At 52.4% G+C, this 25,271-nt stretch overlaps 1 protein-coding gene across 3 annotated transcripts in view; it reads left to right on the top strand.

The window, feature by feature from the left end:
* Eipr1 (EARP complex and GARP complex interacting protein 1) overlaps nucleotides 1-23,207 on the top strand; it is a 98,339-nt gene extending 75,132 nt beyond the window's left edge. For all 3 annotated transcript variants that reach the window (XM_010629105.3, XM_010629103.3, XM_010629104.2), the window contains 5 exons: nucleotides 10,233-10,332; nucleotides 19,483-19,619; nucleotides 21,165-21,332; nucleotides 22,472-22,639; nucleotides 22,807-23,207. In XM_010629105.3, coding sequence (XP_010627407.1) covers nucleotides 10,233-10,332; nucleotides 19,483-19,619; nucleotides 21,165-21,332; nucleotides 22,472-22,639; nucleotides 22,807-22,981 — 748 coding nt within the window. In that variant the 3' untranslated portion in view covers nucleotides 22,982-23,207. The remainder of the gene's footprint in view (nucleotides 1-10,232; nucleotides 10,333-19,482; nucleotides 19,620-21,164; nucleotides 21,333-22,471; nucleotides 22,640-22,806) is intronic.
* The last annotated feature ends 2,064 nt before the right edge of the window (nucleotides 23,208-25,271 follow it).

The following is a 25,271-nucleotide window of genomic DNA, read 5'->3' as shown; positions in this document are numbered from 1 at the left end:
CTTTGGAAGATAAGAAGTTCCCTTGCTCTCTAGCTTGTGCTCCTCCCTGTGTTGAATTTGGGCCCTCCCTCTGTGTTGCTCTGGGTGTGGCGATGTTTCCAAGGTGCAATCCTACCTTCTGACTTCAGATCCACAGCCACTGTTGGCTCATGCTGTCCCTCCGGCCCCCTTCCCCCTATGAGCGACCCTGGCATCACTGACAGTCCTCCCAGCTCTAAATTAGCTGACGTCTAGCCTCCCCTTGCCACTGAGAGATGAATGGCAGACCCCCCTCCCACACTCCCCTTGCAGTGAACTGAACGGTGCTTGGACTTCTGCTGCCTGGTGCGAGCGAAGGGGGTTCCCGAGACAGGGCCCTGAGAGTCCCGCCCAGAGAACTGGCCTCCCTCTAAGGGTGCGGTCGGCGAGCACAGGCAGCTCCCAGGGAGGATCTGGCCTGACCCTGGGCGGTGCTCCCACACGTGCTGGGATGCTTTGGCCGTTGGCCTCCAGTCTCGCATGACCTGAAATGTGGTGCACTATGGATACAGGATGCAGGATTCGTAAAATTCCACACTGTCGTTGTTGAAGAATCTGAGGCCACACTCACTGTCCGTTGCACTTCTCCACCTTCGAGGAGTAGATGAGGAAAGTCTCCTCTTTTGTTGGATGTGGTCGTTCATCTGCGAAGAGCGAGGCTTTTCCCGAGTCAGTGATGGCACTGACAGCTCGCTGCAATCTTTCATTATGTGGAGAGGACCTGTTCACACGAGCCACCAACTGCAGGCTCGCCCGGTTCCCTGCTGCTTCCTGGCACTTTGCAGCTGCCCAGCTGATGTTTACACCAGCGGCTCGGGGATCCCTGATCTAGGGAGGTTTCCTGGAGCTCCGCAGGTGAGAGGGGAAGGAGGTAATTATTTCCCAAGAGTCGCGCCGCAGAGCCCCCTCATCACTGTGGGTTTGATGGCTGATTAGCCACAACGGGATGATTCTGTGGTTCTCTGTCACCTTCTGCTGATCAAGAGGTATCCAGCTGTGCAGGGCCCTGCAGCTTACCTGCAGGCGAGTGCTGAAGCAGTCAGACAATAGCAACTTGGCACACGTGTTGTGCGCTGCTCCCCAAGTGGGGTATCAAGAGCAGTCGCGCTCATGCGTTGTTTCTCAGATGATGGAAATCTCTGAAGGAGAAATTACTAAAATCAGCAATCAGAAGCTTTTGAAAGATGAGAGGAAAACTGAAGACAGCGGCTGCAGTGTCCCCCCAGCTCTCACCGCCCGGATCCAGGCGCCCTGGGTGGATGCACTGGATGTTTGGTGTGCGTTCCATGGGCCGCAGCATTGCTTGGGGGCTGTCACACCTCTGCTGTCAGAGTGTGGAAGGGAGGATGCCCCACCTGTACAGATGGAGTAAATAGCACCGTGAAATGCCAGACAGGTGGTGCGGAGAAGGGCTCGCCTGGGGAGGCTGGCCCACGGGATCAGACGGTTATCAGGGAGGAGGAAAAGGGCACGGATGGTGGTGTTGACACTGGAGAGGAAGGAGAAGAGGGCTGTGCACGTGGGCCCCACAGACAGGATCTATTTTGTCCAGAAAAACAACCATAGCAATAACAAAGGATTTGGCCTCATCTCTTTGTCAGTTTTTGTTTTTCCAGTTTCCTGTGACAGGACAGAGGAAACTGGCTCAGGTTAAATATTACAGAGCGAACTGGTAATTACCCCTGGCATCATCTCTGAGAAGGAACTGTCTGAAGCTGTCACGGGCCCTGCATTGCAACTATACTGCCGTGAGAATGGGGGATTTCCCAGGATGGTGTGGTGTCTTTGTTACGACAGCATCACCAGGTTTTATAGGATGTGTGCTGGTTTTATGTGATCCATGGGTCCTGGGGCATCAGGTGTACTTGGGTTTATTTTACCCGGTGGCTGGCACAGTGCTGATGTTGTCCATTAGCTTTCAAAAGAAGCCTGGGGTTTGCCTAATATCCCTTAATTTGCACAAGGAAAGGACAATCCAGTGGTGGGGTGTTACAAGACACCATAAAAATGCCGTCTTTGAAGTTTGTGTAGTTGCCATTGTAAAATGGGAATGGATGTAAAGTTTCCCAGGCCCCATATAAATGTTATCAAATTTAAGAACCTCAAGGGGGACCACGATGAAAGGATACTTGCTAAAACTCAGTGTACAGGCAACTGACTCCAGGAAGATTCAAAGTACAAAACTCCAAATACACAGTGCAGAAAGTATAGATAATTATATCAGAGAGAAATTCATGTTCTCCTAAGATCCTAGGTGAAGTTTCTATTAAATAATGTGGTTCAGAAGTACACTTCAGGCAGTCCTCTTACACACAGAGGGCATTTCTCAGAACACGGTAAGCAAGGAGGTTCCCCATGGTGTCTGGTGGAAGAGATTAGACGCTGTCCACTCAGGCAAATGTAAGAAAGTAGCATAGCCCAGCGAGCTTTTAAACAACAGAATCCATTCCTGTCAGTCCAGGAGGTGCAAGCCCAAGCTCAAGGCCCTCAGATCCGGGGTCTGGTTTGGGGAACCCTCTCCTTCTGGGCCCCGCTTCCTGCCTCATGGACGGCACCTTCTCCTGCATCCTGACAAGCTGCCCGGACAGAGTGACCAGCCCGGAACCTCTTTTATGAAGCAAGTAATGTCTCTCACAGGGACTCAGAATTTTTTAAAGTTGTATTTGTGGTTACTTAAACTTGAGATTCATGTAATCTTGAAAATTTCAACCTGAATGTGTGTTGATCCAGAATTTGAAACTGTAGTTGGACATTTTTTTCTGCCATTTGAAAGCAGGGGCCAATGGAGGAGAGAAGCAGAGGGAAAAACCAGAACACTTCCGATTTCAGATAAAATGTATTCTTTCATTTTTTTTGTGCTTTGTGAAAATGTCCCCGGAAGCCAGGTGGCCATCACGCAGGCATGCTGTCCCCTACCACAGTCTTGAGAGGACACCTGCTAAGACTGGGCGTGCCTCCGTGGTGCCAGGCGGTGGCGGCCCTGGAGTGGAGCCATGGGGCTGGCAGTCTCCAGGTGTCAGTGTGTCATGGCTTTGCGTGGGTGTGAGATGCCCTTCAGAGTCTGGCTCTGCTGCTCCAGCTTCCTGTGGGCAGAGTATCCAGGCCTGAGGCTGCAGCAGGGCGTCCTCCTGTGTCTTTTCTCCCCAAGGAGCCCCATGGCAAGACCCTGGACTTGCCACCAAGGACCTCCACCACTGAGGAGTGGAGGTCACTCTGTGGGCCTCTACATGCCCAGAAGTCCTCAGAGTTGGGTGCCTGTCTCTGTGCTGCCCTGCAGACGTGCTGTGGGCATTACCTGGGCATTAGTTGGTGGCCATAGACCCCACCAAGGAGGACATATTTGGTGACACCTTGTCCCTTGTGCCCAGCTTCCTGTCAGGCTGAAAAGGGGTGGATCTCATTGATGGAGTTAGAAGTTTCTCCTTGTGACGTGTCAGAATAAACACAGACTTTTAATGGCCACGTCACCTGCTGCCAACAGCTACATGCTTGTCAGTCAAGAGCATTTTCCAGGCACTGCATCAACGAGAACTTTTGACTGGGAACATTCCATATGTCACCATGCGAAGAGCTCACGTGCCTGCAGACTGTGATCAGACTGGCCATGTTGACTTCATGGTGTGACTCCTGAAGACCCCTTTTCCAGTCCGTGAAGTGCTTGTGAAAAGCTGGTTGTGTGCTCATGGTGAATTTTTGAGCAGGAAGACATTAATCAGATTGCCAAATCTGTATGTCCAGAGAGATGTGTGAGCCAAGGAAATCATTACATTCTTTTTTAAAAGGGTTTTTCAGAGTTAGGTACCAAATGCTGACTTAATCACTATCATTTACGTATGTTTCTTAAGATTTTCCTTTTGTTGGTCCAATAAACTTGAAAAGTTTAAGTGCAGTTGGAATAAATCACAAGTGTGGTGTTTTATGTCTGGCAGTTTGTGGCCGCCTCTGGTATGCTGTGGGCTGGGACACTCACTCTTTAGGGGTGGGCACCGTGCTGTATTTCGATGTCTCGGTGCCCTCATTGCCCTTCTTGCATGTCTTTGGGAAGCAGGGAGCCTGTGTGAATTATGTGAATTTAAGTTTTTTTGGGGGGGTTGAGATAGGGTCTCACAATGTAGTTGAGACTGACCTGAAACTCACTATGTAGCCCAGGCTGGTCTTGAACTCACAGCAATCCTCCCGCCTCAGCCTCCCGGATTCTGGGATTACAGGCATGGGCCACCATGCCCAGCCCTGTGGATTTAACTTTTACACTGTGGCTTGAGAACTTGTGTCTCCAGAGGTGTCCTCACTCCAGTTGCTAAAGTCTTATATGGGGACCCCTTCATTTGGGAAGCGTAGACTTGGAAAAGGTGGTATATTTTGTTTCCTCGGCACGGATCCTTCCAAAGCAGCACCACTGTAGCTCCTACAATGGCCTCAGAACAGGTCAGCTGTCTGAGTTATTTGGGTTTATTCACAGAAGTAGTTGTTTTCTTGGGCTTTTCTCCCACGATTACAAAAGGGTGCAGGATACGTGTATTAAGTACTTGCCACTTAGTTCTTGACTTGTTAGCATTGTTTATATCCTTTCAAATACACTAATAGAATGTGATAAAGCAGGAAAGTGGGTGATTTTTCTGAACAAAGAAATAAACTTCTTAGTTTGGAGTAGGAAGGATGGCAGAAATCCTCGCTTATTGTCTCACGTTTATGGCAGTGATTTCATGGGGACGATCTGTGATAAAATAGAATTTCTCTTTTTATTGCACTTTGCATACTGCAGCTATGTGCAAGGTACGTGGCAAACAGCAGTTAGCATAGGGATTGCTACCTATAAAATACCAACAGCTACTTCCCAACAAGGAATGAGGCGTGCGATGAAAGAGTTCTCCCCACCGTGGTTTTACCCAGCGCTTAGCCTCCCTAGAATGTCATGCATCTCATTGGCAGTAAAGCCGTGCAGAAGCCCCTTACAGATGCGTCCCTCTTTATGTCACCTCCAGGAGGACAGGGACCTCGTCGGCTCACTACTGATGTGGACATGTGTGCTGGTATTGACAGCCGGGAAGCGCTCCCCGAGGACCTGCCTGTGGGGGTGTGGGAGGAGGGAGGGGCCACGCGACAGTCAGGACGCCGCCCAGGCAGGGCAGGAAGCCGGTTGCCCACTCACCGGCCGTGCCAGGAGGAACAGTGTGCAGTCTGTGCACATCTGCTTCTGCAGCTGCGCTGTGAGAACCGTGGCTTTCTAAAGAAGGTGAACTCAGGCGCCGTCCTCACTTGGAGCCTCTCAGGTCTTTCTCGTGGGATGGCCCCTTCCATTTACTGCACTTGCTGTATGTCCATGTAGGGGGGTTGTGTTTCTTTTCCTTATGGATTTTAGTGAGTAAACCCGCTCAGATTGGCCAATAACATCGAGGTCTGAAGGCACCTGTCCTCAGGAGCTCCACAGTGCTGGACTCCACTGCCTCTTGTTCCCCTCATCTTCCTGGGCCCTGTGGGTGTGGGCAGCAGTGAGTGGCTGAGATGTGTCCCTTGTTGGAAATGCTGACTCTCATGGTCGTCTCTGGTGGTCTTCATAACTTTTCCTTTGCAAACATCTGCAGTCTTGCTCCTACTCTGGTCTTTAAGCCTTGTTTCAACTAATCCTAGAGTGAAGAATCCATGAGCATTCTCATGCATCCCGAGATGGTTGCTGTCTCCTTAATCTAGTTTTTAAAAGGCAGGTCAGCCATAACTAATATCAGCACCTAGGTTTTTACTCCCCTTCTCTGCTCTTGGAATCTGTGGGTCATCCAGACGGTATGGAAAGCTCAACAACACCTGCAACATGCAAAGGGTGGGGTCCTTTGTGCTCTAAATTCACAGCTGTGAGTCCTTTCAGAGGCGCCTTGGTTCATGGCCAGGGCCAGTTCAGCACCCACTCCCTTCTCCAGTACATCCTTGGTGCAGCAGGAAACACATCCTCCAGGCACACCTTCCTCAGGGCACTCACAGGCCTGCCTCGTGGGCCTGCGAGGCTTGGAGTCCTGAGCCAAGGCCCCAACCCGGTGTCCCTGCCACAGTGCCGTGTGTGCATTTGAAGAGGCCAAGCGTGTGGAGGGCTCCACTGTGCAGCCTGAGAGCAAGACAGATTGATGGCCTCGCTGGGCAGGACCCGGAGGCCAAGGATGCTGTCAGACCCTAGGGGACATCTGGGGACACTTGGCTGGCTTTGGGCAGAAGGCCACCAGTGGAAAGCAGGCACTCAGAAGGCAGTGTGATTCAGGACCCAGGCAGAGCTGAGCAAGAGCCTCTCCCGGAGACCTCTTCCTTTAAAGTAAGTCTCCAGGGGCACTCTGGCTGTGGGTAAGGCAGTCATTCCGTGTTCTTGACACTTTTTAAAAGCTTGTGTGGTTTTCCTGAAAGCTGCCACTGGCATTCAAAGTGGAACAATCTGTTGTGGAAGGCTGCATTATGGCAGCTGGGGTGTAGTGCCTGCCCGCACCACTGTCCGTGCTGCCCGCTGCCCTGGGAACACTGGGACCTGTCTTCTCATCAAGCTTCCCAGGTGCCTTGGAACACAGCACCAAGCACAGACCCCGTGGTATCTATGACCGGTACTGAAGTCGCCCAGTTTAATTGTTGGGGTCTTTCTGCCCCTTTATGTCAAGTAGTGTTCATTTTATGAAATCAAACGTGCCTACGTTAGGTGCATACAGTGGCACCTTGGCTCATGAACTTAATTTGTTCCATGATTCTGGGGAAGATGGCCATGGTCGTGTGAGTCACCCTATATGGAGTTCACAAATGGAAGCACAATTTTGCTGAATGCTTCCATTTGCAAACCGAACTGATCACAGAATCGTCCATGAACCACGCTAGTACTATATTCGCTTGACATCTCTTCTTGGTGAATTGTCCCTTTTACCAATTTATAGCAGGCTCATTTGTCCCTTCTAGTTTTAATTTGAAATCTATTTTGTCAAATTTAGTTACAGCTATTACTGCTTGCTTTTGAGCTCCAGCTGCTTGGAGAATCATTTTCCAGCTTTTCACTCTCAGTCTATGTATGTCTTTCACTGAGGTGTGTTTCTTGCAGGCAAAATACAGTTAAGTCTTTTTTTTTTTACTTCTAATCTAATCTGCCAGTCTGTGTCTTAATTGGAGAATCAAGACCATTTACATTAAGTGTGATTATTGAAATGTGTATACTAATTCCTGTCATTTTGCTGTACTATTAGTGTTTAATTCAGTGTGATTCTCATTTGTTTATCTGCTGTCTTGGTAAGACTTATTCTTCCCCTTGGTCTTGTGGTCATGATTGTCTTCTCCTTCAAGTTTCCTATTCCCTTGAGGACCTTCTCCAATGCTGGGTCACTGGTGGATTTCTTATCTTGAATGGTCTTTATTTCTCTTTCTGTTTTGAAGGATAACCTAAACATAATAATCTAGGTTGGATTTGAAGTACCTCATTCTAAGCATCCCTGAGCTTTTCAGAGTTTCTGTTGAGAAATCTGTTGTTGTTTTATTGGGTTTGCCTTCATCAGATACATGATTCAGTATTTCTCTTTAACAGCTTTTAATGTTCTTTCTTTGTTCTGAATTTTTGGCATTTTGAGTAATACATTGTGGTGAGGTTCTTTTCTGTCATGTCTATCTGGGTTTCTAAACGCATTTATTTCCTGATATATCCATCCTACACCCCAGATTTGGGAAACTCTTTGCTATAATTTCAGTGAATATTTGTTAGCCTGTACTTCACAATCTTTGAGGCCAGTGACGGTTGTTTGTTTGTTTCTTTCTTTTTGGTACTGGGGATTGAACTCGGGACCTTGCACTTTCAAGGCAGGCGGCAGAACCACTGAGCTAAATCCCTGGCCCTCAATGAGTTTTAAATTTTTTCTTTTATAGTTGTCCAAGAACTCTTATCATTCCTTCTTATTTTTTTTCCCTTTATCACTACTGAATGTTTTAGTACACCTACCTTTTTCAAGCTTTGATATTATTTTTTCTGATTCACCTATCCCCCTGCTGAAACCTCCAATTGAGGTTTTTTATTGATTTCCAGGATTTCTGTTTATGTTCTCTTTGACGTGCTCTGTCTCTTCACTGGAGTGGCCTTTTGTGTCCTTTATCGTCTTCTTCATGCCTCCCGCTGCTTATCTCTGTCTTCTGTGGGCTGATTGATCATTTTAATAATTGATTCATTTTGATGCTTCTTTGTATCATCTTTGATCCCAGAGATCATTTTGATTGTGGGTTTTTAAAATTCTTTGAAGTTATATCCACTTTGATATCTGTGGAACCAGTTTTGTGGGAGTTTAAGTTTTGGGGCCATTTTGTTGTTTTGTTTCCTCATGATTCTTGTGGCTTTGGGTTGAAGTTTGCAGATCAGCTGACATGGGTATCTATCTTAGTTAAGGTCTGCTGAGTAAGGGACTCTCTTTGTGGCCATGTCTCAGTGTGAAAGCACTTACTCAACCCTTTGCAAAGTCCTAGGGTTCAAACCCTGGCCGAACTTTTCGAGGAGAGCACCAGCCACCAGCAGTGTCCACATGTTGAGGACCAACTATATAGATGTATGACTAAAAACTCATTTTGAAAGTTCTCTACTACTCCACCTGCCCAGTAAAAGAAAAGGAGGGCAATAATGTATGACAGGCTAAAAAGGAAAACCAAACATAAAACAGGCATTGATGGTAATATTTATATATAAGAAATGAGGAGGGAGGAGAGGTTTGAGGCCGTATGAGAGGAGAAGGGTTAGGAATATAAATGGAAAGTAAGAGACTAGCTAGGAAGATTAAATCAAATTAATGAAAGTTCAAAGGTAGAAAATTCTGTGGAACAACCATTGATGTGAGAAAGCACACACACACACACACACACACACACACACACACACACACACACACACACACACACTGTAAAACCAGGTCTCATATTCTTCCTCATGAGAGTGTTTGTACTGGAGATGATGAATGATTCCCTTGTTGGGCACTGCCTGGTAGAAGCGAGTGTGTGAGTTTGGTTTTAGTTCCGAGCCCTCCACCCCACAGCCTCTGTCCCCTGGGGAAGCTGCTGGCCATCTGGAGCCGGACTTCTCCCCTCCCTGGTTGTAGGCAGTGCTACTGTGAGGCTATTGGCACGGGGACTGGCTACTACCCTGTCTTAAGTGTTCCCTCCCTGGGAATAACAGTGTGAGAGCGTGTGGGCTGTCCGCCAAGCCTCTGCCACGTGTAGTCGCTGGGCAGGTCCAGCTGATGGGCCAACATTCCCCAAATCACGAGCTGCTGGCTGCTGGTGCGTTCACCCTGGGTGGCTCCAGGCCCAGCGTGCAGAGCCTTCAATGGGAATCCAGCAGCCTGCAGCCTTCTTCTGGTCTCTGCAGCTGCACCCACCGACTTGGACTCCCTCAAAGCCTCAGGCACTGAGTTCTTTTGCTGTCACAGTGTTCAAACCGTCCCTGTTTTTTGCCTCCCCTCCCGTTTTTGTTTCTGTTTTTGACATTGCCCACTCCCTGGCAGGTTGTGCTGGCTGCTGTCATGCTGAGACTTTCCTAGCCTGGGCCGGGTCTCCGGTGAACCAGCTCCAGGCTTCCCCAGCCTGTGACTTGGCTTTTTTTTGCCTCCCAACCCCACGCTGGGCCCACGCTGACTCCTGGGAAGAGTGCCCACTGCCTCCCTGTGAGATGTAGCGGTGTCATCCTGGAGATATCCAGAGCATGCATTTCTGCTGTCCCCCAGCTTTCTAAAGGCCAGTGTCTCTAGGTTTCCACTGCCTGCTCAAGTTGTGGTCCAGCAAACGTCCGAGGCTTCCCTCCCCTTATGGAGCCGTGTGCCTGTGGGTGAGGATGAATGTCCTGGCAGGACTGTGAGTCTCTGGCCCTCCGACCGAGACCTGCTCTCCCTGGTTAACAGACTCATGCTCTTTCAGCTTTTACCCCGGAGGTGACAGGACTTCCGGCCTCTGTCTAACTGTTCACCATGCACTGTGTCGCTGGGATGGACTGGGCTGTAGACCAGGATCTAGTTGGCTCCAGCAGAAGGAAATGTCCCCCTGGTCACAGGGAGGGCAGCCTGGTACTGCTGCCTCCCAGACACTGTCCCTCTGGGTGGCAGGGCTTTGGCATGAGAATTTGGGGGACACAGCTCAGTCCGCAGTGGCGGTCATCGCTCTCTCAGGCAGGTCAGTGAGTACTTGCAGCAACCCTGGTCTGTGTCCCTGTTGATTCATGGCATTTCCGTTCCTCTCAGCGTCATGTGGGAGCCGATGGGAGATGGGAAGAAAGTCATTTCTCTGGCCGATAACCACATTCTGCTCTGGGACCTCCAGGAAAGCTCCAGCCAGGCCGTGGTAAGCAGAACAGTGGCAGGGATGGAGAGGGTTGCTTTTGGAATTGGACCTTGGGGTGAAACTCAGAATATGGTTCTTGATTTGCATATGTTAATGGGTCCCCCACAAAGGCAGGGAGCCCTGTGAGATACTGCACAGGCCTAGCTGACAACTCCACTCGTCCTGGCTTATCCAAGGAGCTTTTCTCACTTAGAAGTCTATTTTTAATGATTATTTTTTCCAGCACTGGGGATTGAACTCAGGGCTTTTGCTCTGAGCTGCATCCCCAGCCCTTTTTATTATTTTTATTTTGAGACAGGGTCTCACTAAGTTGCTAAGTTGTCCAGGCTGGGCTTGAACTTGCAATCCTCCTGCCTCAGCCTCCCAAGGTGCTGGAATTATAGGCATGCAACACCATGCATGGCTTCATGATAAGTGGCTTTTTAACCACTTAACAGTTTACCGCAGCATCACTCAGGCAGGTGTCTCTTCAACCAGTTGATTCTTGTATTGAATACATTTGATAAAAATCTTCATTTTTTTATTTCCTGTCATTATCTTATAAAATTGGCAAAAAAATATGGAAATTTTGGTCATCCTGTATTTAAATAATTGGACCAGTAAGTGGTTAATGTATATTTTGCCAATATCACACTTTGAAGTAGGAGCACTTAGAAAATATTAACTTTATAATATCAGCTAGCTTTTTAATGTATTTGTCTGAGTAATAAAAATAATATATTCATCATTTTGAATATTTTGTCTTCCATAGGATAAATACTGCTATGTGTTTTTGAGTCCTTAAAATTTTCTTTTTTACTTTGATTTTTGTTTGTTTGTTTGTTTTTGTTTTTGTTTTTTTTTTGAGACAGGGTTTCACTGTGTAGTTGAGACTGCTCTGGAACTCACTATGTAGCCCATGCTGGTCTCAAACTCACAGCAATCCTCCTGCCTGGCCTCCCGAGTACTGAGATTACAGGCGTGCACCACCATGCCTGGCTCTTTTACTTTGATTTTTGAAACAGGATCTCACTATGTGGTCAGGCTGACTTTGAACTTCCATAGTACAGGCTGCCTCAGACTTGCTGCAGGCCTCCTACCTCAGCCTCCCCAGTGCTGGGATTATATCTGTGCACCACCACTTTTTGTGTGTGTGTGGTTTTTGTGGTACCAGAGATCTGAACCAAGGGTCTTCTCACTGAGCTACATCCCCAGCCCTTTTGTATTTTGAGACGGGTCTCGCTAAGTTACTAGATTGCCCAGCCTATAAATTTTCCTCTATTAAAATGCAGTCTTTAAAACATACATTCATAGTTGTACTGCATTTGTTTATCCCAAAATAATAACTTCCGGAAAAAGAAATATCAAGAAATTGAAATGAGACCTCCTAACTTCCTGTGTGTGTGGCCTGATCACCTCCGCCTGTCACAGGGAACTGAGAACTGTTATCTGTCAGGTAGATTTCTTTAGTGACGGCCTTGAATTATATTTATTTGCTACTGTGATGCTTACTTAGCTCTTTTCCTTCGTGATGCTTTACAATATTAATAAATCCTTTCCTCGACCCTCTGGGTTAAAGAGATGACATGAGTAATGATTGGTCGTTATTCATATGTGGTATAGAAGTTGGGCTTTTTAAAATATTAAGTGACTTGTTAAAGTTTAAAAGCTGAACGGTCACAGCCTTCATGCAAAACTGAACGTTGACCTGTTTTCCTAGAGCACTGATAGTGTTTAAGAAAACTCGTTTTTATTTAAAAATCAGATTTCCATAGCATGAAGTAGAATCCAAATTTTATGCAAGTTTTTAAGGTAAAACAGGAAGCTTGAAGCAGACTCAGCCTGTCATGAGATCGGCCCAGGGACACCTGCAGGGCCAGGGACAAGCCGGTGACCTTCCACCCTCCAGAGGTCTCAGGAAATCGGGGTGTGACGGAAGGGGAACCCTTCAGCCCCTGCCTCTGGCTCTGCTCCAGGTGCTAGAAGCCATGGAAAGAGGAGAAACACTGTCTCGTGCATCTGAACTGTGCTTTCATCCCATGCAAATGACCAGTGCAGCTCGTGCCAGGCCTTGGGCCCCGCTCCAGGAACAGCCGAGAGGACCACACAGTGGTCAGGCCGCCCCCACCTGGGTGCCCAAGAGAGACCCCTGTCCCGACCCGGTGCTGGGCAGGGTGGTGCTGTAATCAGGCAGTGAGGGCATCTACACACCCAGGTCATCTCTGAAGCATTTCATGGTGGGGTGATTAATCTGTAACTTATCTTCTACAGAGATCAATTTAGTTTTCTCTCCTCCTTTTTTATCCGCCGTCAGCAGTTCTGTCAATAACCCTCTGCACCCCCTCCACGGTGGTATTTAATACAGAACCTTCCCATCGATTTCGGCCTCCTCACTCCGGCTTCACATTTTTTTTATTGTTTGAGGATATTGCCTTCCATGGTGAATCTAATCTTATGCTCCCTGCATCATTACCTTTTGCAATTAAATTGGAGACTGTTTGCCATTTATAATCATTAGCAGGGCCCCCGGGAGGTGGGGAGTGGGCAGTTCTGTGGCGTCTGGGGACTGAACAAGGCAGAGGGGACGGCCTCCCCGTTCACCTCCTTGTCCTGCAGCTCTTGGTGGCTGAGGACACAGAGAGAGGGCGCCTGGATACAGGTATCCCTCAAAGATGGACTCCAGGGGACACCATCCTCCTGACAGCATTCACACACAGCAGCGTCTCTTTGAAAGGACAGATGTGTTTCGGGGACACGGCCTTGTTAGACATTTTCTGACCAGAATTTGAAACGGGAGACGTTCCTTGTCCTAAGCCCCTTTCCCCGACGCAGTCCTGTCTGGATTCTCTCTCTTTTGTCACTTGTCTTTTTGCTTTTTTAGTAGGGTCCTTTGCAGAGCAGTGCTTTTGCATCTTTTCAAAGCAGACTTTAGTGTGTGGAATGGTTTGAGGTTCTCAGCAGAACTGAGTGTGTCGTGTGGTGATTTCCTCTCCCCATGCCCACAGCACAGCCGCCCGTTCCTCCTTCCCTGCCGTCCCAGTGAGGCCCAGTGTCACAGCGGTGAGCTGTGTGGACTCCACCCTGTCCCAGCGCATCCTGGAATCCCAGGGACTGGGCCTTGTTAGACCAGCTTTCCCTTTGGAGCCAGGAGCGCTCGGCATCCTCTGGGTCTCCGGCCCTCCCCTCATTCTCTTCTGCAGCCGGAGGGCATCTCGCTCGCTGTGAGGGTCTCGGTCCCTCCTGCCACTGCCCTCCTGTGCTTTCTCGGAGTGGTCTCTCATGTCACATGGCAGTCTGTGATCTGTGGGGGTAGGTAGAAGGTCTCTGGAGACTCCGGTGACACTGTCCAGCAGGGTGCCAGGCCTCTTCCTGGCCAGGCAAGCATGGAAGTCCAGGGTTCCCGCATGGCCCTCACCGTCTCCAGTGAACAGGGACAGACTTCCTGTGTGTTGCCAGGAGCAGAGCTGTTATGAGGTTTTTCTCTCTTGCTGACTGCTGTGTCCTGAGACAGCGGCTCTCCCACCCTGGGCTTTTCAGGGTCCACGCTGTTGACTTTCATGGTTGTTGCTTCTGCTGCTCTTGAGTCTGGGCTGAACAAGGCAGAGGGAGAATCCAGGTTCAGCCACGTGGATCCTTGTACCCCAGGACCCTTGCTCATCTGGCTCTTCCTCCTCCCCTCAGAATGGTCTTGTGTGTTATGTGTGTCGCCTAAGTTTTTTGTCCGTAGTGGCAGGAACAGAGAGATGGGTGTCCACACCACGTACTGAGTAGCAGGCGTCTCTGAAGGGCACTATTTCTCTTCTTGTCCTCTCTCCCATTTTGCTAGTGTCTAAGACCCTGATGATGTGGAAACTCTGGTGTAAGCAGAGAAAAGGCTCATGCATGTGGGTGTCCTCACTGGGTCCTCAGCTGGTCCCCAGTGGGCCCTTGATACACACCTGCTGAATGGATGGGTGGGTGGATGTATGGATGGATGGGTGAGTTGGTGAGTAAATGGGGGGACAGATGGGCATGATTCATGCATGGATGTAGAGAATCACGTGTGCATGGGTGGTGTATGGATGGATCCATGGGTACATGGATGTCTTAGTCATTTTCCTTATCAGCGAGACACGGCACCCGATCCCCACAACGTAAAGGAAGAGAGCTTTACTTTGGCTCAGCTTGCGGAGGTTTTAGTCCATAGTCAGCTGGCTCCACCACAGGGTGGCATTGTGGAAGGACCTGAGCAGAGGAGAGCTGCTCATCTTGTGGCATCCAGGGAGCAGAGAGAGAAGGAAGGAACCAGTAAGGGAGACTCACCTTACCCATCCATGCCCGCAGTGACCCATATCTTCTGACTGGGGTCCTCCTCTGAACAGCGAGCTAGCCGTAGTGTCCACAAGCCCGCCTTTGAGTGCATGTGGCTTTGGGGGGACATCCAGATACAAACCATGGCAGTGGACGTGTGAGTAGATGCCTGGTGGATGGATAGACAGGTGGGTGAGGGACGGAGGCACATGTGTATGGGTGGATAGGTGCATGTATGTGTGGAGAGACAGATGCATGCATGTGTGTGGTGACCGGATGACTGCTGTCACTCACCAGGATCCCAGTGCCATGTGCGTACAGAGGAACGGCATCGAGGTACCAGAAAGCCTTCTGTTGGCTTAGTGATGAGGTGGCCGTCCCCAAAGCCAGCAGGTGACAATGGGATCCCAGCTCAGCTGTGAAAGACGCTGTGCGCTGCCATTGCTGCTGCGCTTTTCTTCGTGAAAGGTGTTTTTCCCGTGCAAAGAATCGACCATGTTAGGCCACCTCTTGGGCAGCTCTCGCGTGTCTGGTTGGCGTCCCAGAAATAAGTTTTGTATCCGAGTCTATCTTGGGAAAAACGTGTGCATCTGCATGCGCAGCCCGCCCAGGTGTGCATGGGACGAGGTTACCCACTCGTGGGTCTGGGAGGCAGAGGTTTAGTGCTGTTTTGCCTACAAGTTGAGTCTTTTTTTTTTTTTTTTCCAATTAAACTAAAGAAAAGTGAAAGTGACAGTGAATTCTCTCCCGGGGTTTCTGAGTATGGGAAGACTCCTGCTGTCCAGGAGGAGCTGCCTGCTTCAGTACAGCTCTGCACATGCCTTCCAGGGGCCCAGCACCCTCAAAGACATGTGGCGATCCCAGCCCTGCAGTCTGTGTGTCCCACGTGACTGGATATGCAGTGCCACCCGCCTGACCCTGGGCCTGTGGCCCCACAGGACCCACCTCTGCCCTTTCTCCAGAATGAGGACAGCCGGGGTCCTGCCATGTGAGCCCGCTCCTCGCTGGATACTTTCCTCTGATGTCCTCAAAGTAGCAGCAGGCCTCGAGGACGCTGCAGGGACCTACACTTCCACTGCTCACTCTGTGTCTGATCAGAGATGCTGCGTACAGCGCGTATTTCAGACGACAGCGTCAGCCTGCCTCGTGGCCAGGCCCTCATGCTCTCTCCCATGTGCCCGGTGTCACTTGCCCACCTGACGTGTATTACCTCACTGAGTCCTTGTGACCCTGCATGGCCGTACACATGAATTACAGGAGAGGAGACCAAGCCTCGGAGGCACTCGAGTCACTCGGAGGCAGAGCCGGGTCAGGTGCAGGGTGTTTCTGTTCAAAGCTGGCACTGGAATTCCCAGCCGGAGAGGCAAGGTTGATTCCTGGAGGGGTCATTTCCAACCTGGCCTTCAAAGGGTGGTAGGTAAGATACATCTATTTGACTGCAAGCTACAAGAAATGACTTAAACAACAAGGAAGTTTTATTATCTGCTGTCACAAAAAACATGCAGTGATTCCAGGGTGATTAGTTCAGTTTCTCCACAGCATCATCAAGGACTTCTGTACTTTGTTCCTTTCTACTCTGCCATTATGACCACAAAGTGGCTACAGCCGCTCCAGTCATCACATCCAGATTCCCACAGCACCAAGCAAGAGAAAGCTGGTTTCTGTGTGCATTTCTCTTTGGAAGGAAATCCCTTCCCAGAAGGGCCTCTCTCCAGCAAGGACAGGAAGCGGTTCAGTAGGGTGGTCACAGCTTTCGTGTAAGTGCACCCCTGTCTCCCCACAGCTCGTAGTTGGGGTGCACCTGCGAGGTGCTTCATGCCTTCGCACTTAGCACTGCAGCCCTGACATTTGTCACCTTCTGCTGTGGCTTCCTCTGCTGGCCTCGCTGGGCCTGGCCCAACTGTCCGGTGCGCAGGAGTCTGTTGTGGGTGCAGCCCCGTGGCTCCTGGCTGCTCTCCTCTCAGCTTGGTGGCCCCCGACAGCAGCAAGGACAGCTTTTGTCTTTGGAAGCCTCGTGCCAGGGCTCTTCTGACGAGCGCGATGTGCACTGCTTGAGGGGACCCAGGTCACAGCACTGCGCCCACGAGGAGCTGCGTCCTCTTTTCCCGCCTGGCGTCTGCGCATCCTGTCTGAAGACGTTTGTGGGGCACCTTTCATCATCCTGCCCGGACCGGGGAAACACTGAATATTTCTCTTCAATGCTGCAAACTGGATGACTGCTTGTGTGGTGCCCTGTGGAGTCCTTGCTGCGTTCTGTCACCCCCGAGTCACTAGAAAACCCAAAAATGTGGTTGATGAACCTTATGACTAACCCCTCAGAAATGCGTGTGAAATCCCTCTCACATTTTTATTAAACCGTACCTTCCAGAGTGCGGACCTGCAGGGAGAGTTCCCCTTGCTTGGGGGCAGGTACATTCCTGGATGACCAGTGGAGTCAGGAGCGAGGCCCTGTGTCTGTGTCTGCCTCTTGCTGACTCTGTGATCCGGGGTGCAACGCTGTCCCTCTCAGGTCTGGTCTTCCACCTGTAAAGTAAGGAGGGACAGAGCCCATCACTGAGTAGCCTCCTGTACCTCCAGTGTCCTGTCTGCCTCGCAGTGCCTCTCATGACCTCACAGGTGGTCACAAGTCACCTGTTTCTTGCAGCCTAATACTCGGGGCTGCTCCAGACCCTGGGCCACCTCTGCCAGTTCCCCTTGTGAAGTCTTAGAGGTCTCGGGGTCTGTGGTCAGAAACACCTGCTTCTGGGTCCCTGCTGTGGGTGCAGGGCACAGCCCTGCTCTTGAGTGGCTGGATGCAGGCTCCGTTTCCCTGTTCCTCGCTGGCTATTGGCCCAAGATGCCCCGTCCCCTCCTCCTGCCCTGAGGGCCTCTGTGGAGTGGCTTTGTCACAGCCAGCAAGACAGGGTGAGCGTCGTAAACATGTGGTCTCGGAGCTGCTCAGGGAGGGGCTGTCCTGGCCACCGTGCCTGGTGGGGTACTGAGGGCCGTGCTGTCCTCTGCTTCCCTGGTTGCCTCAGTCTCTGGGTGCTCCAGGCAGAGCTTGGCTTGGCCGATTTGATGTCACGAGGGTGTCTGCACAGAGCCCGGCCAGCGGAGAGCACGGGATTATAGTGACGCTGGGGACCTGGAGGCCCATCCTCCTGTGGGGTTCAGTAGGGACTCCTGTGCTCAACAAGAAGTTGATTAGAACCCAGTGCTGACCAGTTAGAAAACACGACCAGCCTTTTCCTCATTCCTGCACGGTCGTCTTATATTTGCAGCACATCCATGTTCATCGAGAGTAATAACTGTCCGGATAGCCGTGACTCCTCACAAACTGAAACAGCACCTGCAAACACTCCTTGACTTTTTTTTAACAAGGAGGGATACTACAGAGATGTCTCTGTATTGTAAAGCGTGGAGGTTAAAGGATTGACCCAACTCTAAGTTGCAAAGTTTAAAGCCAAGATCAGCTACCCTGTGTCTCCAAGAAGTGTATTTCAGTCCTTTTTAGCTCTTGACACAATGTTGCCCTGGTTCTCTGTCCCATTGCGGCTGCAGTGAGGGTTTGTTCGCTGTCTCTCGCTGGCTTCCTGTCTCCTTGTGGCTCGTGGCCTGGGTGCAGTGAGCTTCCCACTGCCGTGTTCCCCTCCCTGCACACTCAGCACCGTTCCTGCTGGACTCCAGGGAGGAGCTCAGCCTCTTCTGTGGGGCCTGCAATTGTCTTGCACTGCTGTCCAGCCCTGGTCCACAAGCAGCTGCTGCTGTGTGTCCTGTCCCACCAGTGAAAACACTGGCCCACAGACGCTCCCTGAGCACCCAGCTAGGCTCTGGGTGCTGCTTGCTGCCTGTGTGCTGGGGGTTATGGTCTCTGTGCCACCACAGCCACTCCTGCTGTACCTCTCAGTGCCACGTGCATCCCCAGCGTGTCCTCAGTGTGTCCCACACCGGGGCTGTGCTCTCTGTGTCCCCAGGTCTGCCCCCGCCCCACTTCTTCCTGTTTGTTATAGCGACCTCGTGATTTCTTTCCAGAGAGCCCCATCCCTTCCATTCCGCACTGCCGCCAACACCCTCGGTGCTGCGGCTTCCAGCCGGACTCCCCCCAACCCGCCTTTGGCTGCTGGCACCCAAGGCCCAGTCCAGACACTTGGGCTGTCCTCACCTTCCCAGCATCTGGGGTGCATGGCCAGTGGCTTCCCACAGGGCCCCATGTAGCCTGCTCTGAGAGCTTGAATAAAGTGATGGGCACTAGCGATGCCCTGAGGAGCCTGAGAGGGGGCACAGAGCGCGTCACCCTCTGGACCCTCTGCTGTTTGAAGTCACTGTGTGAGGTACTCAGACCTGAAACAGGCCAGCACAGCCAGTGTGACAGGCCTTGTGTGAGAGATCCCAGGTGGGTGAGAATGAATTATCAGGAGGGAGCACTCTTCCCAGGCCTCTGGGGTCTGGTAACTCCAGGGGAGGGTCTCAGGGCCCTCCAGCACGGGCTGGAAGAGGAAGTACATTGGAAACAGTATTTGATTAAGCAAACTGTGTTAGTCCCTTTGTTACCCCAAACTGGTCATGTGGACTCTTTGTGCCTGTCTTGGGGAAACCAGATGTTTGCGTTATTTCATATTGTTTTCTTCAAGTTTGAGTGATTGTCTCTAATCGCACGCTTGCAAGTCCTCTACAATAGAGGTCTATTAATACGGTTTCTATTTTTTGCTGTTCTCACTGTTATAGATTTTTTTCCCCCTCCAATAAAGTTCAGTCTTTTTCAGTGAGGAAAATGAAGAGCTTCCTAGTTATACTAATAATTATTTTCCATAAAATCTGAGAGCGTAGGATGTCCTTTTGAATTTTTTGTGAAGAGTTTGAATTTCTCTCCTTTTTCCCTTGACCATGCCCTGGTGTCCCCAGCTGGCCGGCTCTGCGTCCCTGGAAGGCAAGGGACAGCTGAGGTTCACCTCGGGACGCTGGAGCCCACATCACAACTGCACCCAGGTGGCCACTGCCAATGACACCACGCTCCGCGGCTGGGACACGCGCAGCATGAGGTCAGTGACCCTCCGCCCCACTTTCCCCTTCCCCTTCCCTAAGGGGACTCTGATGGCACCAGAGGTGACTGAGCCTGGGGCGCACGCAGTGGGTCTGCCTTCATCTCACCTGTGGGAGACCATCTTCACCCCGTCATGCGCGCTGCCTCCATGTGCAGGCCATGTGCCTCGGCGGACGGCGTGCTGTTCTGTGTGGCTGTCCCTGAGTTGGCCCCAGCTGGGGGTTAGCACTGCTCACAAGTGACACGGTGACGAGGACACTCTGTTGCCACACAGACCAGGTGTCACTTGCAGTCCCCCGGCGAAGTCTCCCTCACGGAGTCGTCCTTGACCGTTTCCAGGCTCTCAGGAGACATACCTGCGGGGCAGTCATATTTTGTCACTTAAGTAATTATCCGCAACCACCACAGTTCTAATGGAACAAACAAGAGCTATTTTTCTGTTCCAGTTGTGATTTTGATAGGCACAGGAGTGATGGTGGGATGTCCGTTGCTATGGCGACGGGCGCCCGCACAAGCTTTTTAAAGATGCAGTTTATCCCCTCAGCACACCATAATTGATCACTGAGCCGAAGAGACAGATACCGTGCAATAACTCGCATTGCTTCCAGGGTGGGGGCTCACCTTCAAATCTAGTTCCAAGGCCCCTCTGAAAATCCAGGGGCTAATAAATAAACAGTCATCAGTCCTGAGCCCGTGCAGCTCTGAACAAAGCAGGGATCGGCTTCCCTGCATTGCTGGCAGCCAAGTGGTACAGACCACGGCGCTGTCCCACGCAGGCCTAGGCCTCCTTGCCCTGTCTCCCGGCCTCTCTGCTCTTTGAAGGTTGTGACAAGAAAGCCGTATGCTGACTGACAGGCAGAAAACAGGTACATGCGGCCTTCATTGGTAACACCCTGCGGTGACCTGGTTCGCCAGGCGGCCTGGGACAAGGCGCTGGCTCCCGCAGGGTGTGGGTCCGCAGGAGGGAGCGGCCTCGCCCCCCGCCCCTTCTCCTGTGACCGTGGCTGTCACCTGCGTGGGAGGTTTCATCTAGAAGATGTTAGGGTTCGTGTCAGAACAGGCAGCTGACCTTCTGGCTGTAATCAGCGCGTGTACGCCTGGGGATGTGCCTCGGCTTCAGTTCCATACCTTTTGCTTGTTTCCCTTGAGAGATCTTTAAGTTTCGGGGTCTCTTATTTTAGTGAAGAAGATATTAAGGCATTGAAAAGGTAGAGGATATAAAAGCCAGTCCAAGATTTAACCTGTCTTCTGGGAGGGAGGTCCAGCGTGGGGAAATGACAGGGTCGGCTCATCTTTGCTGGAGAGCAGGGCCCCAGGTGGTGTCGCTTCCGATACTCACGCAGGGGTCCGCTCTGCTCCTGGGGCACTAGAGCCACCTTACTGCCACAGAGGCCTCTGGCCCTGACACCCCATGCCCAGCCTGCCGCGAAGGACAGGAGTGCAGAGGGGACCCGGCGCCCACACGGGCACAGCCCAGGGAGACGGAGGCGTGCCCGGCGAGTAATGTGGGTGCTGCGCTGCGCTGGTTTTTCTTCCTCCCCAGCCAGATCTACTGTATCGAGAACGCCCATGGACAGCTGGTGCGTGACCTCGACTTCAATCCCAACAAGCAGTACTATTTAGCGAGCTGCGGGGATGACTGCAAGGTGAAGTTCTGGGACACCCGGAATGTCACGGAGCCCGTCAAGGCCCTGGAGGAGCACTCCCACTGGTACAGTGACGCGTCTGCGTGCGCACTAGGGAAGCGGGGTTGTGTAATTTATTTTGCTAATTACTTTACCATTTGGAAAGGCACACACCAGCTTCGTTTGTGCTGCCATGAATCATTCAATCAACCCAGTTTTATTTTTCCTAAAGAAACACTAATTCTGAATCCGAATGTGATTTGTAAGCGCAGGAAAAGAAGAAAAACATTAGATTCTGTTTTCTCTGGAAACAGTGCCGGTTCAAGTATGCAAAAATAAATGCGCACAGATGTTCATGCAGCATTGTTTGCAGTGCCTGAAAACTGGAAGCGACCCAAATGTCCATCAATAGGGGATGGGTTTGAGTAAATTAGGTGACATCTGTGCCGCAGAGATGATGCCGCTATCAGGAAGGGTGAAGGGCCCCTGTGTGGATGAATGTGGAAACACTGGGACCATTCATTCCTCCGAAACATTATCTCAGTGTTTACCCCGTGCTGGGTACTTTTTGCTTAGTGAGACAAAGGACCACGAGGTAGAATAGCACGTAAGGGATGCGTCCTTTTTTATGGAATAAGGTGTACCCGCGCGCGTGTGTGCGCACGCAGGTACACGGTGGTGAAGCCCGGAAGAGGAGGAAGAAGAGCAGCCGGCTCTCATCGGTCCCTCCCTGGCAGCAGGGGCACCACATGGTGGCCCGCTCCTTCCATGGCCCTGAGGACTCACGCACAGTTCTGAGAACGCAGAGGACGGCTGTGTGGCCCTGCAGGTGCCGCCCCCGCCCGCAGGGCCCACTGAGGCCTTGGCGCAGTGAGGAGGCTGAGCTTGCCAGGCTCAAGCCAGCGTGCCCCCGTGAGACACCACGGTGCTGTGGGGCTTTGCTTGGCGCTCTGGTTGTTGCTCATCTGTATGCTCTCCCAGGAGAGCAGCTCTGTGAGGATCTGGAGCGCTGAGTGATGATTCCCCGGCCTGGACCTCGTGAGCTGACATTTATTCCTTTGTGTCCACTTGCTGGCACCTAAGGGAGTATTTGAGAGCAACCCATAGTAGGCCTGGCCCCCACTGCGGAGCCCCCGGCACCAGCCCTGACCTGTCGCTGGGCACCGGCTGCCCCTGGCGTGACCCCCGTTTGGCAGGGTCACCTCCTGGCAACTGTCTCTTGCAGGGTGTGGAGCGTCCGCTACAACCACTCCCACGACCAGCTGGTGCTCACCGGCAGCAGCGACAGCAGGGTCATCCTGTCCAACATGGTGTCCATCTCCTCGGAGCCCTTCGGCCACCTGGTGGACGACGACGATGCCAGCGACCCGGAGGAGCACCACGCAGAGGGGAAGTAAGGGCCACACGGCGCATGTGCTGCCCTGTCCCTGGGTGTCTGGGGGGCCTCCCTTCCTGGTGCAGTCTGGGTGGGGTGGGGGCCCAGGGATCCTGCAGGGGACGCACAGAACCCCCAGCCCACGGACCTGTGCCTCGCTCATGGCCGTCTCCCTTGGGTGGCAGGAGTGAGGAGCCGCTGCAGGACAGTGTCATCGCCACCTATGAGGAGCACGAGGACAGCGTGTACGCCGTGGACTGGTCCTCGGCTGACCCGTGGCTGTTTGCGTCCCTGAGTTATGACGGGAGGCTGGTCATCAACAGGGTCCCCAGGGCGCTCAAGTACCACATCCTGCTCTAGCTTTCTCCGTGGCATCCTGTCTACCCTGGCAGAGCTGCAGAGCTACAGCCACAGCAGCGACTCCTTGGCAGATCTGTCCCACTCCCGAGAGCTGACAGCAGCCCTGTGGGTGACTTGGACCAGCTTCTGCCCACAGCCACTGCTCGCTGTCTGCTCTGCCTCACTTTCCCCCTGCCATGTTAACTCGTCTTTCTCCTGAGAGTACAAAGGAAATAAAGTGAGCAGAACCTCTGCAGGCTCCGGCTCTGTCTTTCAGGCCTCTGCCCTCCCCGATGTGGCCTCACCTGTCCCCCCAAGGAGAGACGCAGTGACTTGGTGCCCTCTCTGTGTCACCGTCCCAGGTAGGGCTAAGAGCCGAGAGCGGGGCTGTATTGGGGCCGGGTCTGGCCGTGGTGCAGCTCTTGCTCGGGCTCCGGCCTGCCCCAGGGTCTGTGCGTCATCGCGGTCGTGCCAGGCTCTCTGCTGTCCCCTGGGTCAGGACCTGGCCGGCTCCTCCCAGCCCACCGTTGCATACACTCACCCTGCCGCCAGCCCGCTCCTCTGGAGCACCGGGCCTGCTCACATAGCTTTGTCCATGGTCCTTCTGTGAGTCCCGGTTTGCGCTCGCCTGGTGCCCAGCCCACCCGGATAAGCCGCCGGGAATGTGAGTGTGGGTACCCACCTGGCCAGGTGTCCAGCCGGTGCTGCTTCTCCACTCGATGCCTCAGTTTCCCCAGCTGTAGGGAGCTGGCGGGGCCCCAACAGCTCTAGGGTTGATGCTCCTACTGCTACCTGTCTGAAACCCGGAGTTGTCATTCCTCTGGTGCTGCTCCACCTGGGACAGGAGAGGAAGGCCGCAGGTGTCCCCTTCGATTTGTCAGAGGAAGGGGACACTCGCTCATCTGTGCAGGCAGTGTGATAACCTGTGTCCTGTCTCAGTGCTGGGGACCAAACCCAGGGCCTTGGGGAGTTACGCCCCCAGGCTGGAAGTAGATTCATGACCCGCTACTGCCTTTCAAACATGGGACAGTGTTGTCCTTGCCCTTGATGGCCGGTGTCTCCGCTTCGAAGACCGGGAGGCCATGTGACCAATGGCATTGTGCAGGCTCTGAGCTCCAGGCCGGCCGCAGCCCCGTGTCTCTACTGTGGGATGCATCTCCTGTGCTCTCACTTGAGGTGACAGAGACAGAAGCCAGGTGAGGACATAGCTCATGTGGTGACCTGTGTGCCGGATTCCCAGCATGCTCAGTGACACCGTGGGCCGAGTTCTTGTACTTCCTCTGTGCAGGGCTGGCCCGGGCAGCCAGGGCCTCCTAAAGAGCACCCTCTTCCAAGCACCGCAGCCCTGGTGCAGGCAGGGAGGGGTGGTGATACTGGCCATGTTGCTGGGACCTGGGAAGGAGGTGAGGTCTCACTGGGCCATCAGCCATGAGGTTGTCATCAAACAGGCAAAGGCCACTGTGCCGTGCTGGTCCCCATGTCTGAGAACCCCATCTGCCCCACCTGGGTGAGGGCTCTTGGAGCCTGGGAACCGAATGACTCCAGCATGGTGACCCTGTGGACGCCCGCAGTGCCCCGCCTCTCCCTCTAAAGCCCCAATCTTACTTGTCCGCTGCTCTGGACCTCACTGGGCCAGGTTCTTCCCATACGCAGGGAAAGCCCCTTGGTTTGGGGGCTGCAGGGGACCCCATGGCATCTACACCAGTCCTAAGGACAGGAAGCCACTCCAGGATGTCCTTGTCACTCCCAAGCAAGGGGCATCTGTGCTCCTGGCCCTGGGCCCACCAGCGTGTGGCCCAGAGCCCCTTCTGGCCCTGCCAGCAATGGTGTGAAGCCTGTGGTTTCCAGGCATCTGGTGTGAGCTCCCTCCCCAGGAGCAGGAGTGGCACCTGGCTGAGCACCCCATTACCAGATCCCCTGCTCAGCCTGCGCTCTGTGCCCTAGTCCTGGCCTAGCCTGGCCCCCTCTTCCAGCCCTGACTCTCCCTGCACCCTGGTCTCCTTCCTGCTGGGTGTCACTCTGCCAGGCCTGCATGCTCACTCTGTACCTGGAGCCCCTGCCTCCTGATGGCCACACTCAGGTCTCCCCACCTGCCAGCTCTCATAGCAGCTGCCTGATGCCCTCCAGGTCTGTCCACAAAGGGAACATTAGTTACAGGCATAGTCCTTGCCTGCACTTCCTGAGTCCCAGAGCTCACAGCATGGGACTTGCTCACTGGGGCCTGGGTTCCACTCAGGCCACTGAGCCTAAATGTCTTTGCCCTCTGTGAGAAGCAGCCACAGCGTGAGCCCAGAGCAACCCTGAGCCACTG

This window comes from Fukomys damarensis, unplaced genomic scaffold, assembly GCF_012274545.1.
Source record: "Fukomys damarensis isolate Sample0158 unplaced genomic scaffold, DMR_v1.0_HiC HiC_scaffold_25, whole genome shotgun sequence".
Taxonomy (NCBI): domain Eukaryota; kingdom Metazoa; phylum Chordata; class Mammalia; order Rodentia; family Bathyergidae; genus Fukomys; species Fukomys damarensis.
The sequence above is the reverse complement of the archived record's forward strand: the minus strand, read 5'-3'. Positions and strand labels throughout refer to the sequence as shown.